Consider the following 16821-nt stretch of genomic DNA (forward strand, 5'->3'; position numbering starts at 1 on the left):
ATAGATAATATTGTGGGGACGGTGAGCCAAAGGTTGCGTTTCATTGGCAGGACACTTAGAATATGCAACAAGTCCACTAAAGAGACACCTTACACTACACTCGTTTGTCCTCTGTTAGAATATTGCTGCGCAGTGTGGGATCCTTACTAGGTGGTATTGACGGAGGACATCGAAAGGGTGCAAAAAAGGGCAGCTCGTTTTGTATTATCACGTAATAGGGGAGAGAGTGTGGCAGATATGATACATGAGTTGGGATGGAAGTCATTAAAGCAAAGACGTTTTTCGTCGCGGTGAGATCTATTTACGAAATTTCTCTTCCGAATGCGAAAATATTTTGTTGAGCCCCACCTACATACGTAGGAATGGTCATCAAAATAAAATAAGAGAAATCAGAGCTAGAACAGAAAGGTTTAGGTGTTCGTTTTTCCAGCGCGCTGTTCAGGAGTGGAATGGTAGAAAGATAGTACGATTGTGGATCGATGAACCCTCTGCCAAGCATTTAAATGTGAATTGCAAAGCAATCATGCAGATGTAGATATAGACAACAAATCACTGGAACCTAGAATAACCATCCAGTACTACCTTAAGTCGAATGACTGTACAAAATAAATAGAAAAAGCTGACACAAGTGACGAAATGCAAACATAAATTTACAATAAGGAAATATAATTCATCCATGAAAGACATGGCTTAAAAACACTTGTTCAACCGATTCTCGAGTGTTATTGATTAGTCTGGGCCCTATACCGAGTAGCATTAACAAGAGATATAGGGAAGAGCCGACGGGAAAAGTGCATTTTGTCATGGGATCATTTGCTCAGCAGGACAATGTTACAGAAATGCTCAATGACCTCCAGTGGCAGACACTACAAGAGATCTGTATATCACAGAGAGGGTCACTGTTGCTACTTTCAGTGCTTTGATTCCAAAAAGAGTTGGGCAACCTATTTTTTCCCCACATACATCTAGTGAAATGATCAGGGTGTGAAAATCAGAAATCATACAGAGCCATACCGACAATCCTTTTTCCCCACGAGCCATTCGTGAACCAAACAGGAAAGGGGTAAAAAGATAGCGGTTGTAGATGTGCCCTGCACCACACACCATAAAGTGGCTTGCAGAAAACATTTTAGTAGAAGGATGAGAACACATAGCATCTAGACACTAAGAAATCCAATTATTAAAGCCTGGATTTTTATGTAATTACATATTCTTTTCTTCCATACCTACACACATGGAAAAAAGTGTAAACGTTCGCAAGTTATGTTGCCGTGACTGATATTTCATTTTATTATTATAGTTTGCTACAGTGACAAATTTGTATATATTTTAACTTTATGCTACATAAAATTACATATTCCTTTATTACTGTTCATATTTCCTCACATTCTAAGTGCCTCTCTCTTGGCACAATATCAGAATCCAACCTACTCAAAGTTTAACACAGGAAGCAAATTATCTCTAAAAATCACTTTCCAGTGCAATAAAATGTGGATAACTGCACTTTGAGTTGGATTGTGAAGGATGTGCTTCTGTTTGATTTTCTGACATCCAGAATTTCAATTCTCAAAAGGAAAGCTGATAAAGCAAAGATACTGTGTGTAGTTTTGTCAGCCATTATTGTGTGTAGAGAAGGGCTTTGTGAGCTGTCAAGACTGGCAGTGGGGCAAACAAAAGACTGTCCCGCCAAAGTTTTCCGATTACTCGCAGCTTCTATCTATTCAGAGCTAGGGAGTGTACGCACCAAGTAAACTCTGTGAAATAGTACTTCCTAAGAGATAACTGTGTGTTCATGATGCCTCTTGTTGTATCAAAAACTACTGCCTACCACTATGTATATTATGATCTTGGGTTACATCAGACAACACTTCGCTACTGATGAAGGGATTGTTCTATTTTATAGTGTGCAATTAGCATATTGGCTGCTCTATAAAGAGTCAACTTCAATAACACTGTGTGGTCATGCACACGCAAAGGACAATTCAGTTGAATTGTCTAAGAAGTAAATATTATTGACACACATGCAAAAGACTCCAAACTCCATAAATATCTTTTTCCACGTTATGTGCTCTGCTACCTTCCTCTGAACATTTCACGGTACAAACTTTTAGTTTCTTCAGATTGCCAATGAATCGAAATTATGGAGAAACTCTTTAGATTTTTGCTATCAGGAGACTCAAAAATGCACTGCATCATTCAAGTAACCACCACATATTCATAGCTATCAACGAAACTGGCAAATGTCAACATTTCATTTGTAATCTCACTGCTGGCAAACTTGACACAGAAGATTCCTCAAAGCCATTGATTTCCTGCAAAATGTTGGAACACACATCATTCAACAGTATCTTGTTGTGAGAATAATATTCTCAAACTGCTGGACTGAGGAAATGCAAGAAGAACAAGTTCTTTCACACATTTGGATGCTGTAGCCTACATACTGAAGATGGCAACTGCCCTACACCTATTTTATTCATATTCAATCCACTTCAAATGAGTGGCTCATGCACTGCAATGTATTGCAGAAGATGTGTACACAGCTATCCAGAAATAAAATAATTTCATACAGCATGAACTGTTTCTCAAAACCCCAAGACAATTTCTACTGAACCTAGTACTACCACCTGAGTGTGTTCTATTGGTTTTTATAATGAACATTTTAAAGTCTTGAAATATGCGACTGATTCTTTTACAAAAGAATCTTCAGTTTGAGTGAGAGGGGCAAAAAATACTTTCACCGAACATAAAATAAAAAGAATACTTTCACTGAACCTAAAATTAAAAAAATTCTTTGGTGTATGTCCTTAGCAATTTTAGCTACCTTACCAGCAGGATTAAAGAATTAGTATTGGACTAAAGAATTAGAATCTATCAGGTTGTCATCGCAGAAATTGTTAGAAATTATTGAGCGTGTTCAAAGCTGACTGACATTAAGGATAACATTGGGTAGAGGGTGGTGAATGAATTTGATGCCGTTTTGCTACTACCTGTAATATCTTCAATGGTGAAAAGACTACAATCCTTGACCTCTATCTGTAAATATTTCATGTCCTAAAATTTGCACAGTCAATACCTTATGATGTGAGGAGACTATTTTCCACCCGTAGAAACACTGTTTGTGATCAGTGACATTCTCTCACTCCAGAGAACTTTGAGAAGTAACTGGTCATCCACCGTGTTTTAAAATGAAAGTTAAGATAGCGTAGATTAGTAATTTCGGAGGACATGAACACTTTAGTAAATAAATGTGACCAAAAATAGTTTATTTTAATAGCACAATGTAAACTTTCAAAATACAAAATAAATAATGTAAAATGTTCCTTCTTGATGCACAGGAGGTGGACAAAAATATGGAAATAATGAAAACACAAAACAGTACCATATGTAACAGGAGTACAAAAACTGTTGGCATTCAAAAGGACTTCCAATCACCTCAGAATGGATAAATAGAAGTGCCATACAGTATTCACAGGAATCATTTATCATTCTTCCTGAAAAATAGTGGCAGGTTAAGGTAATGATGACTGAAGTGAATACCAATCACACAATTTTGTTTCCAAAGTAGACCACAAAGGCTCAGTAATACTGAGCCACGGTGACTTAATCAGGGGAGATGCAACAATTCATCCTCATGCTCAGAAAATAAGTCCTCGATGATGCGATCTTGGAACACAGCATCACCAGGGGGGACAAATATTGTATCATGGGACAGACCTGATCAGCCAAAATGGTCTCATATTCTTTGACAGTAATGGGACTTGCAGATTACTCATGGAGTGTGGGAAATATCACAATACATCTCCCCAAAACATCACCAAACCCCCACCATGCAAGCTTGGTAGCAAGCAGTATGCATCGCAGTCTCGGGATGATGCACGCCAGACAAACTCTGCCGTAAGCTCAAAACTGTGTGCAATAAGACTCATCTGACCAAACAATGTACTTACATTGCTCCAAAGACCAGGTTTTATGGCTCCAGGACCACATTTTCCTTTTATGGACATTAGAAACACTGTTGAGTCTTCGGAAATCCAGCTTTTACTGTAATTTCCAGCTTATGGGGCTGTCTTCGTGTTGTTTTGGTGCTGACTGACAGAATTTGCGGGTGCCACATTAAGTTCTGCAGCTCTTACTTTTTGTCACAACTCTCTTCAATGAACATCTGTCATGATCACTTGACACGCACTTCCAACCTCATTGTGAATTAGCAGATGATGTTTTTCCACTTCCCCTGTGTCTCTTGAAACACCAAACACTTCCATTACCTTGGTTACGGAAGCACCCACCATAAAAGAACCAACAATTTGTCTGTGTTTGATTCCCTTAGCTTGAACATAATGAAACAAAAAATACGCAGAACACAGTTCTGACAATCGCAACATACTGAAGGCATTGCACAGGTGCTGTTCATAGTCAACTACAACAGTGCCACCCAAGAGATTGGCTGTCATTTGCATTCAGGTTTCTCACAGTGTTTCCATATATTTGTCCATCCCCTCTCACACATAATTTTGTGTTTGATACATTTAACCCTTTCAGACCTGATTTTTTTTCTGCAGGAAGAAAAAATCCGTATGCTCCCATGCTCTTAGGTGATTTTTTAAATGATTTTAGAAGCATGATTTATACAAATATATGCACCTGTTTACTAAATATACTTTGTACATGAGGCTTCTTTTTATGGGCTAAAATAATTTTTAAATATTCACTGTTGTAATAAATTCACTGAACATTCAATAATTACCATGCAAAATAACAATAACATCAAATTATTCAGCAGACTATGACTAGCAACCACTATCATGTATTCCAACAGTCACAAGCTGCTCCACACTGCTTCATTCCCTTTTATTGTGACGCACAACAGGTGGCAGCACCTGTGCACCGTGAACAGATTGAACATTCGCATACATGTAAATCAGGTTTCGAATGAAGAAAAATGTTTCTGTTGCATGTAGGATAAAAAAAAAGTAATGTACATAATTGTAGGCAGTGCGTCAGTAAGGGTTACATGCTTATTAAGATAGTATTGTAAATTATCGTGTAACGTTTCACTTTTTTCTTTATACAAATATGTTGCACGTTAATATTGCATAAAATCTGAGCTATTAGTCACCACTAATGATTCCAGTCATTTTAACTCTGTTGCACAAAAAATAATATTTTAAGAGCAACTTTGGTTACACGCTAATAGAATCACCATAACTGCCCAAGTGTTAGGTGATCACCAGAGACAGTCCTTACTTTTGGGACGCACCTCTACTGTCAGTGTACAAGCAAACATCTTACCTGATGTGCACGGCAGATGAGGTCGAGATCGTGTCTGTTCAGGAACTTGCTCACAACATCTGCACCAAATGTGAATGACACTCCTCTATCGTTTTCTCCCCATCCTTGGACATCTTTGTCGGGATCAGACCACAGAAGATCACAGAGAAGACCTGCAAGAAGAAACATCACTTGCTTACAATGGAAATTAGAGAATCAGTTCTTCACTTCCCAAAGATAAGTCAGCAAAGCATGTCATATGCCACTCAGTAATAGCTGAGTTAAGTCTAGTAGTTTACAAACCTTTTTCAATTAAGGATACAGGGTACTTTTGCAGCTCAAAACTATGTAAAAAAATCAACACCTATTTCTTTCAGGCACTGTTTATAATGTGTATGTTTTACAGATTCTTTTTGTTGGTATCAGGTAATGCAGCACACTTTCTAAACAAATTAGAAGTATTTTGAATATTTTTGAACCTGCTTAGGGTTATTAAAAAAATTACAAAGAAATTGATGCAATTTTTTTCCAGAATGCTGCTTCAAATTGAGGTACCATTTAATCCAATGTTATACATCTGAAGGAGACCAAATTTTTACCAGATACGCACGACATGATGGCTGATGTACTAGACCTATTTAATTCCATATACACTCCTGGAAATGGAAAAAAGAACACATTGACACCGGCGTGTCAGACCCACCATACTTGCTCCGGACACTGCGAGAGGGCTGTACAAGCAATGATCACACGCACGGCACAGCGGACACACCAGGAACCGCAGTGTTGGCCGTCGAATGGCGCTAGCTGCGCAGCATTTGTGCACCGCCGCCGTCAGTGTCAGGCAGTTTGCCGTGGCATACGGAGCTCCATCGCAGTCTTTATCACTGGTAGCATGCCGCGACAGCGTGGACGTGAACCGTATGTGCAGTTGACGGACTTTGAGCGAGGGCGTATAGTGGGCATGCGGGAGGCCGGGTGGACGTACCGCCGAATTGCTCAACACGTGGGGCGTGAGGTCTCCACAGTACACCGATGTTGTCGCCAGTGGTCGGCGGAAGGTGCATGTGCCCGTCGACCTGGGACCGGACCGCAGCGACGCACGGATGCACGCCAAGACCGTAGGATCCTACGCAGTGCCGTAGGGGACCGCACCGCCACTTCCCAGCAAATTAGGGACACTGTTGCTCCTGGGGTATCGGCAAGGACCATTCGCAACCGTCTCCATGAAGCTGGGCTACGGTCCCGCACACCGTTAGGCCGTCTTCCGCTCACGCCCCAGCATCGTGCAGCCCGCCTCCAGTGGTGTCGCGACAGGCGTGAATGGAGGGACGAATGGAGATGTGTCGTCTTCAGCGATGAGAGTCGCTTCTGCCTTGGTGCCAATGAAGGTCGTATGCGTGTTTGGCACCTTGCAGGTGAGCGCCACAATCGGGACTGCATACGACCGAGGCACACAGGGCCAACACCCGGCATCATGGTGTGGGGAGCGATCTCCTACACTGGCCGTACACCACTGGTGATCGTCGAGGGGACACTGAATAGTGCACGGTACATCGAAACCGTCATCGAACCCATCGTTCTACCATTCCTAGACCGGCAAGGGAACTTGCTGTTCCAACAGGACAATGCACGTCCGCATGTATCCCGTGCCACCCAACGTGCTCTAGAAGGTGTAAGTCAACTACCCTGGCCAGCAAGATCTCCGGATCTGTCCCCCATTGAGCATGTTTGGGACTGGATGAAGCGTCGTCTCACGCGGTCTGCACGTCCAGCACGAACGCTGGTCCAACTGAGGCGCCAGGTGGAAATGGCATGGCAAGCCGTTCCACAGGACTACATCCAGCATCTCTACAATCGTCTCCATGGGAGAATTGCAGCCTGCATTGCTGCGAAAGGTGGATATACACTGTACTAGTGCCGACATTGTGCATGCTCTGTTGCCTGTGTCTATCTGCCTGTGGTTCTGTCAGTGTGATCATGTGATGTATCTGACCCGAGGAATGTGTCAATAAAGTTTCCCCTTCCTGGGACAATGAATTCACGGTGTTCTTATTTCAATTTCCAGGAGTGTATTATGTGCATTACAAGGATAAAAAATATCACATCTTACACTTTAATTTTATAATTTTTTTTCCTAATAAAAATGTATTTTTTTCTATAATTTAGTTGATTCTGCAATAAAGCTTAGGTCAACTATGTAAGTAGGGACTATTGCAACATGCAGAAAAACTTAGAGCAAATTAGGAAATATTTGTACCCGAATTGTGAAAAATACAACTTGCGGGAAATTGCGAACAAATGTATGAGGCCAATTAAACTGTGCCTCAGAACATTTCTGAAACTTCATCCTGCAGCACTATCTTCATCTTCTAGCTTCCTCTTGGCAGTCCTTTTAGCACTTCTTGTTTCTTTGGTAACATGAAGAGCGAATCTTTCAGCTTCATGCGCCTGTTGTCTGTCACATGCAAGCAACTGATCTTCCATATTAGAGCCACATTTTATTCTTAAATTTCTCAGGACTTCGAAACCTTCCTATCATTCCATTACTGAAACATATCACTGCATCTAGTATACCAACTTTTAAAGTATTTAGTCCTACAAAAACATTCTTGGGTAATCTTTCCCATACGCAATGGCTGAAACTTTCATTTGTATTCCGAGAGCCCCCCTTGAAGACATTTACTAAGCAAAACAGGGTCACTCAGGTCTCTAAAAACTGGTTTTATTTCATTCATAACAGACTTAGGAAGAGAATACTTATTATGGTATATTTGACCCCTTTCTTTTGCTTAGATCTGCTCCTTTGGGGCAAAGTCCGTGAACAGGGTGGCCATCTATGGACAACTTATGAAAACTGGTGGGCCATACAGTTTTTCTCATTGCTGTAACATCATTCAGAGGTGCAGTTCATCTAATAACCAGTCCATAGTAACTCTGAAGGAGTTTCTGTCAATCTGCCTCGGCCAGACGGAGATTTTCCATCAGATAGCAACTTTCCTTTCATTTCTCTTCATAGCTTCCTCAATCTAGCACCCATCCTCTTTTGCACATGTCCATAACACTTCAGTTTTGTTACCAAGGTATCACCATAAACATTGAACTCGTTAACTTTATTGAAAACTTTTGAGTCCCCATCGCCTAGGTACTTTGTATATCATAAATGGGCACCAACCTCTGAAATAATTTTAGAGTTCCATCACACTCCATACATCCATTGTAACCATCGTAACTCTTAGAACACTGATGCTCAATGTCCTTCAGTGTTGCCATGGCAGGTGAGGAAGTACTTAGATAAGCACTAAACATCAACAACTTTTCCACTCTCCAGAGAAGTAGCACTTACAACACCATTCATGAAATGATGTCTTAGACATTGCCATGTCCTAACAAGTGCAACAGCAATGTCCCTGGTTTCACTAATATTTACAGTTTCTTCTACTGAACGTTTCATAGATGCTTTACACACAACCGTCAAGGCACCTAGAAGTATTTTTACGTACTTGCTGAACCTACTGGGAGGAGGAGGAGGGTCCATCAAACCACAAAACGTTTGAGCAGCCTTTTTCCCTTTTCCTATTGCATGCATTGCATACAGTAAATTCAAATAATGAATTATGCACAATGTTCGAACTCATTTTCGAGGTAGATTTATTGCAGGATCCACACAGAACAACTAATTTTGATGCTAAACCCTTCCTGCAACTTTGTTGTTCAGTTATTTCCAGACAGCCTACAACATCACATTGTTTACATTTTGCAACTTCCTTTATCAAAGAAGATAAGATACCCACAACAACAACAACAACAAATCCACTACAAACAGCGTCACTGTTAATGCAAAAATTTGAATCACCAGGAGGCATGCCATGTGGGAGTTTCTTTCCTGAAGAACTGATACATAGGTTACTTTCAATAGTGTGGCTTGCTTTGTTTGTGAACTCGTTACCACAGAATTTCCTTTTATTGAATTTCTTGATGCATGGCATAGTTCGTATTTATTGCTCACTAAAGGATATGTACCTCCACAAATATATGTACCACTTGGGCAACAAACATTCAGTAACACATGAACACACTGCTTCAGCAAAACAAAAGTAAATACTAGCAAAGATAATCATTTACAGACACTAGAAACCTGCACTGTTACCAACATATACAATGTATCATTCATAAAATAACTGCAAATAAAGTTCACAGTTCTTTTAGAAATAATACTGGTTTCTGTAATAGAAATAAAGGTGGCATGGTGCCATACATTACTGTAACTTTGGTATATATAGGTCATTTTTCATTTGAAACCCTGTAATGTATATATCAATGTAATCAGGAAAGACAATAGAATTTAATAAAGTCATAAAAAATTCAATTTTTCCACCATTTATAAGTATCCTGTATCCTTAATATCAATCGATTGAAAATAAATCTGAAATAATACTGCGGCAAAAGATGTACCTATGTACCATTATATGGGGCCATCCAGAATGAACCTCAATAAGGCTATAAATAACACTGCAATAGTTATAGCAAATTTATCAGAAAAATCCTATTGCCTTCATAGTACTTCTCCCACAACCATCAGTCAACCGTAACGAGTTGAAAAATCTTGCAGTGTAAAATTCTGCTGCCCGAGTTTACAGCCTGCCTGTAACAGCATCTAACGGTTCTTGATTGGAGTCAAAATATTGGGAGCCAAGCCAGTTTTTCACATGTGTGAAGAGGTGGACATTACTTTGAACCAATGTCTGGGATGTGTGTTCAAAAACAATGTGTGTGTTTTCCAACCAAGTTGTGGCTAAGCACAGCATGCAAAAATACACCACTAGTAGGCAAAGAAACCGTGTCACTTATTATGAATGGTTCTTCCGCATTCTTTTTATGTCCCATAGCATGATTCAGAACTGGCTGGCCTTTCATGCTCCATAAACTACAAGAAAAAGATTTCTTTAGCATCCCAAAAAATGGTAACCATACCTGTTCTGGTTATCACCTCGGCAGACTCCAATTTCTTCACCCTGCATCACTGATTGCAATCATCTCTCTGCATTATCAAAGGAAATCCGCATCTCGTCAATGGCCACAAGTTTAGTTCAGTAGGCCTTCTTCTGGATCATAACAACAAAGAAAGTTCAGAGAAGCCATTGTATGATGAATTCTATGGTTCTCTGAAAGGAGTTTTGGAACCCCGTGAGTACAGAACTACTGTACCTTAGCTAGTTAGCCACAATGCCACACAAAACACTGAGGAATCTGTGGGATATCACATGACAGTTCCAATATTGTGGAATGCCAGTTTTCAATCTTTTTGCCATATTTCATACCAGTTAATTGGCTGCAGACAGCCTTCTTGTCGGCATGATCATCACTGCTCTCGGACAAATAACACCACTGACACAGAAGACCTAATTCTTCAGGTCACCAAAGATGGTGAAAGATCCAGGCTGCTGCAGTGTTTCCCAACCAAACTGCTGAGGCAAAGTCTTCATTTGATTGGCAATGCAGGTACAGGGGTTATCACGCAACTGGATGATTCCATCTGACAGCACTCCAGAAGACCAAGAGCAAACAGGAAAGCCAACAGTGGAGACATCCCGTATCTCCACCTCCAAAGAAATCCAAAGCTCTTCACATAAGCTTCTGTAAAGTCATGATGACCTCCTCCTACTGCAGGGGCCTTCTGCTCGTCCAGTTCCTAAAGTGTGGAACCACAATCAATGCGCAACAACGCGAAGACTCTTTGCAGAAATTGTGAATTATCATCTTGTTGTGTGATAATGCCTGACCTCACCCTACCAATCAGGTGAATGCTACACTTCTTCAGCAATTGGGTTGGGAAACACTGACACCCTCCATACCCCACAGTTCTTTCACCACATGATTTTCATCTCTCTGACAACCTGAAAAAAGGCATGCATGGATCTCTGTCAGATGAGGACATGCAAGAGTGGGTGTGGTCAGCAACTGACCATGTTCTGTGAAACAGGAATGGACTGCACCATCTTCCAGTGGGTTAAATTTCTTAAAGCATGGGGCGACTACTTATTGAATGGAACAATTCCATAGGCCTGTTGCAGCAGGTGTTCAGTTTTCATTTGACTACTCCTTATATGCTGAACTATTGACAGAAAAAGCCACGCAAATACAGACATAGAACATAGATCATTTTCATTTTCAGAATATATGAGATGCAACTGTACTGCCTGGAAGTGGGGCTCTAGTCTGTAAGGGAAAACACTGAACAACAAAACAATTTCTCATCTCACAAGGAGCTAGAACAAGCAGAATGGAAGGAGTAAATGTAACAATTTATCATGGAATTGAGTGGTCAATAGGCCCATAAACCAGATAAGAAACCTTGCTAAGCTTCAGACAATGTTGTTGTTGCAGCCGTATTGTTATCCATCCATGGATCACTTCGACAAGGATCCTGGAAAGGCTGAAGTATTAAAATTTAAGAACAAGGTAGTAACATAATTCATACACACATGGGGGCGTGTAAGTTTTGTACTTCGAGTTCTACAAGATATAGTAGGTATAGTGTATTTTTATCTGTTCTAAGAACCTTTTTCTATTTCTACCAGATACTCTGATAATCATGGCTGGTAATTTAAGTGACATCCGGACATAAATGGACAGAACAGTTCTATACAGCTCTGCTATCAATTCACAATCAATTGAATTGGGTCTATCTTAATGCGTCAGAGTGGTCAACCAGTGAGAGATACCATCAATGCAAATGATGGTTATAGTTGTGCAAGATTTCACCCAATGCCCAATGAAACCCTAAAGGAGAGCCTGTGTTGAGTTTGACATTTCCCACACATCCTCTGATCATCTAGTGCAATATTTAGGTTTGCATGTGTATCAGCCAAGATTACTTCATGGACTGCTAGAGGATGATCTGGATCACGGTTTAGAATTCTGCAAGATGCTTTTGAATGGAGAAATGCAAAGTGATGGCATAATTCTAAAAACTTGTTGGTCTGATGAAGTGAATTTTAAAATGTCAGGCACTGTTGACAGGCATAACAGTGTACACTACATCACAGAAAACTGCCATGCTATAATTGAAAAATTAACTTGGGGTTACAATTTGGGCATGCTTTCCATGCCAAGGGATCAATGAGCCTATTTTCTTTCCAAGTAACTGTTACCTACGGTGCCTCTCTCAACATGCTGCGTGATACTGGTATTCCACCATTACATCTACAGCAGGGTAATGAATAGTTCTACTTCCATTAAGACAGAACTACTCCCCACCAGGCTTTAAAGACTGTAACAGTGTGTTGGTTTTTTGACAACAAATTACTCAGTAGGTGGATAGGGCGATGAGGGCCATTTGTATGTGCATAACAATCACCAGACCTTAATGCAACAGACTTTTTCTCTAGTGATGTTATCAAAAACTCTATTGCCATATTTAGACTCAATAATAGGAACACTAGAAAACTGTACAATTATTTTACATAGAGAATTAATCAAGGCTCCATATTTGTATTGTAAGCATGGGCCTTTCCTTTGTATTTGCCTGCCCTTATATGCAATGAAAACAGCTGACATTTATAGGAATAAATATTCCGTTATGAATAATTACATGATTACTTAAACCCTACCATTTCAAATTGTATGGCACTGCTATTTGTCATGGTCTGTTCTCTCACTCTCCAGAACATTTGGGAAAAGCAGATGAACTAATTCTAGCACCAAAAAACCCTATCCTGTCATAATGTGCTCACATCATAAAGAGCATGTGATAAATAAGCCTTTATAACATAGCTAACAAGCTGATATTTAAACCCCAAATGGCAACATAAAATTAGCCAAATGTCATTTCATTTATTTTCTGCAGGGCAGTTAACAATCCGAGTACCAAGCACCATATTTTATGACTTGTCTGCTAAAGAACCAGCTGTTAGGCATTTGCAAGACTTAAGTGTTACTGTACTCAGTGACCAGAATCCAACATTGGATCTGACAGGTTAACAGCTCTGCAAGCAAACTGCACAAATACACAACACTGCATTGCTAAGTTAATACTAAACATCAGCACCATGACGCTTGTAACATTTTAGCATACATTAGCACAGTTGTGTGAAGCTGTCAGTGTACTTGACAACATACACAATCCAACCTTTCGCAATCTTCTGAATGCAGAAACTTATTACGCAAAAACACACTTCTATGAATTGAGAGCTTTGACAAATTCCATTTTTAAGATGCAGAAAATATACAATATGGAAGACTATTTCATTATAAATCACTCTTGTGTTGGAATTAATAAGTCACATCTCTAGCATTGTGAAACAAAGTAAAAAAATCTGGGATTTCAGGGTAGTCAATGTGGAAAGAAAGTGCCCACACAGAAGAACAGTATCAATGTGCCCAAACTGCAATTTACAGTGACGTATCAAATGTGATTCTCTTATGAACAGCAAGATAGATTATGCATTCAGACAGGATCTTTCTAGCTTCCACTATGATACCAACCATCTTCTGATTTTTGAACTTGTAGCCAAATTAACATATTTGAAGACTCTACAATCCAGATATTATACACTGGATAGTCTATCACACCTGGACAACCAACAAACTGCATTTGGGGTTTATCCAAAAGCTCAGACTGGCATGAAGTAATAGCATTACTGTGAAGGGCCTCACCAGTCTGATTAAAAACATGAAGATTTGTTTCATAGCAGTTTCTGGTTAAACCCATCAGCTATTGCTGGTCAGTGCTGTGAACGACTGCACCAGTTTTCCAGTTTCTGGGGATCAGGAACCATTCTCCAGCACGGAGATATTGGCCTGTCTTCCTTTAAACCAGCTGATGGTCCAATCTGATACGGCTGCTTTCAAAAGCATGTAATTTCCACAGGATGGTCATGTTTTCATGGCTGATAGTACCTGCAGAAAGCAGTACCTTACTGCTATGAGCCTTACCACGAAATGGGTCACTTAAGAACTTATATTCTGCCCTCGAGAAGATTGGTCAAAATATCTGCATATTAAATAATTTCACAGAGCAGGTTAGGAGCACATCACATTGAGTCTGCTAATAGTTCTTGCAACACTAGGAAGGAGTTGTGAGCCCTATGGGGTGTAGCTGAAGTTTAAAAAGTTTTGTGTGTATGAAGTCTGGACCGAGTGACACTCAGTGATCAATATAGTTATTTCTTGACTCTTGTGAGAAAGGGAATGACTTATAGAGGGAACTTTCACTAGGTGACCAGAAGTCTCATATCAGAAGGTAGAGATATCGATTAGCTGCATATATGTTTGATAACAACAAGGTGGCCTTTGGCAAGGTATTATAGAAGACAATAAATTCGAATGTTCCGTTGGAAACCTGATGAGTTTTATATGTGTCCTTCCCTCTTTTACTTTTAGACTGTTATCCAGTTTAGTTTATGGATGAGTTACTGGAAACTGGTTAGAGATGACGTAATGACCGACTAGGATAGTTTTTTTCCAATCCAGCAGTCAATTCCTTGTCTGGTACTGGCAGATGCAAAGCTGTGAGGACGGGTCATGAGTTGTGCTTCGGTAGCTAACTTGGTAGACCTGCCCGCAAAAGGCAAAAGGTCCCAAGTAAGTGTCTCAGTCCGGCACACAGTTTTAATCTGCCAGGAAGTTTTGGTTGTATTTTGTTTTAACAAGTCTTTAAGACAAAAGCATGCTGCTGACTTGATCTACACTACATGGTTACACTTGGTTATTTCCAAACACTCTATATGCTCCCACCACACACACTATGCCTTCCATAAATTTTCACAAATCACTGGCACACCAGCAACAGTAAGTTACATCCATATTACTTCTCAAATGTGCTACGTTATTGACAAACCATTATTCTTTGATTGGCACTGCAACTTTACACATTCTGCAAGTCCTAAATGTGATATAACATACGCTGAAGCACCAAAGAAACTTGTATATGAATGCATATTCAAATGGAGACACGTAAAGAGCCAGAATACAGTGCTGCAGTCAGCAATGCCTATATATGAGAAAAAGTGTCTGGTGCAGTCGTTAGATCAGTTACTGCTACTACAATAGCAGGTTATCCAGATTTACGTGAGTTTAAATGTGGTGTTTTAGTCGGCGCACAAGCAATGGGCACAGCATCTCCAAGGTAGTGATGAAGTGGGGATTTTCCTGTATGGCCATTTCACAAGTGCGCCATGAATATCAGGCACATGGTAAAACATCAAATCTGTGACACTGCTGCAGCTGGAAAAGATCCTGCAAGAACACGACGATCGACGACTCAAGAGAATAGTTCAATGTGACAGAAGTGCAACCCTTCCGCAAATTGCTGCAGATTTCAATGCTAGGTCATCACCAAGTGTCGGCATGCGAACCATTCAACGAAAGATCATCGATATGGGCTTTCGAAGCCGGAGGCCCTCTCGTGTACCCTTGATGACTGCACAACACAAAGCTTTACACCTCGCCTGGGCCCGTCAACAATGACATTGGACTGTTGATAACTGGAAACATGTTGCCAGGTTGGATAAGTCTCATTTCAAATTCTATCGGGCAGATTCTATGATAAAACACTGTGTCCTGCTGCGCGAAGAAGTCAATAAATACCTGTTGCGCATCCTCATCCAACAGGAATCGCCGACCTTTTTAAGACCTTTTTTCAGGGATGAATGATGTGATAATTGCAGGGGAGAGAAACCAGGACTACTGGGCAAGTGTTTGAGTATCTACCACTTTAACAGGATGAAACTACCCTCCCAGATCGAACGGCAGCATCTTTCGAATCGCAATGGTATTTTTTTGACAGGCGTACTGCTCCGTACACAGTCTTCATTCTCCAATGGATGTCTAGCAGCATCTGTATACGACAGTAGCCAAGAAAAGAATAACAGCACATTGGCCCTGTTTGGACATACTTGGTAATAAAGTCACCATAGTTCACATTTCTGCGTTTACTGCCTACATTTCAGAAGGACATGCCACACTAATGCCTTGCCTTCATGTCAGTGCTTATGCACTCTCACATTGCAGTCATGCTATGCCGCACATACACTGCAGTAACACCCTCAAACGGAAATTTTCTGATTGGCCCTTACAGAAAAACACTTCCACAGAGTGTAAGTTATTAATTTTTAGTTATTAATTATGAGTTCTTACCTGTGTCTGGAACATCAGTGGGTCTCATTATACGGCGAATCTGTTCCATGCCTTGAAGATCTGGACTTAGTCCTCCATGACAACAGAAAATCTTCTCATCAATGATTGCTGCTATTGGCAAACAATTGAAGCAGTCTGTAAATGTTTTCCACAGTTTGATGTTGTACCGCCGTTTACCTGTATCAAAATGTAACATTCATTATTGTTGTAAAATTACATTATTGTATGCATAAGAATCGAGAGAGAGAGAGAGAGAGAGAGAGAGAGCGAGAACACAAGTACACAAGAGTACCTAAGTTCTTTCCTTGGGGAGGACAGAGAAAGATATCAGGGAGCAAGAGGCGACCGTAGTAGTCGTGCGGTTCTGGACTGAGCGCCTGAACCGCTGAACCACCGCGGCCGGCGGCCAAACGA

General features: G+C 40.4%; 1 protein-coding gene across 1 annotated transcript in view; it reads right to left on the reverse strand.

Moving 5' to 3' along the window:
• The window catches only part of LOC124550942 (serine/threonine-protein phosphatase PP1-beta catalytic subunit), a 91158-nt gene that overhangs the window by 48220 nt on the left and 26117 nt on the right, over positions 1-16821 (reverse strand). The window contains exons 4-5 of the mRNA XM_047125749.1: positions 16408-16584; positions 5290-5441 (exon numbers count right to left, since the gene is read on the reverse strand). Of these exons, the coding sequence (XP_046981705.1) occupies positions 5290-5441; positions 16408-16584 (329 nt within the window). The remainder of the gene's footprint in view (positions 1-5289; positions 5442-16407; positions 16585-16821) is intronic.

Source organism: Schistocerca americana, chromosome 9 (assembly GCF_021461395.2).
Source record: "Schistocerca americana isolate TAMUIC-IGC-003095 chromosome 9, iqSchAmer2.1, whole genome shotgun sequence".
NCBI lineage: Eukaryota > Metazoa > Arthropoda > Insecta > Orthoptera > Acrididae > Schistocerca > Schistocerca americana.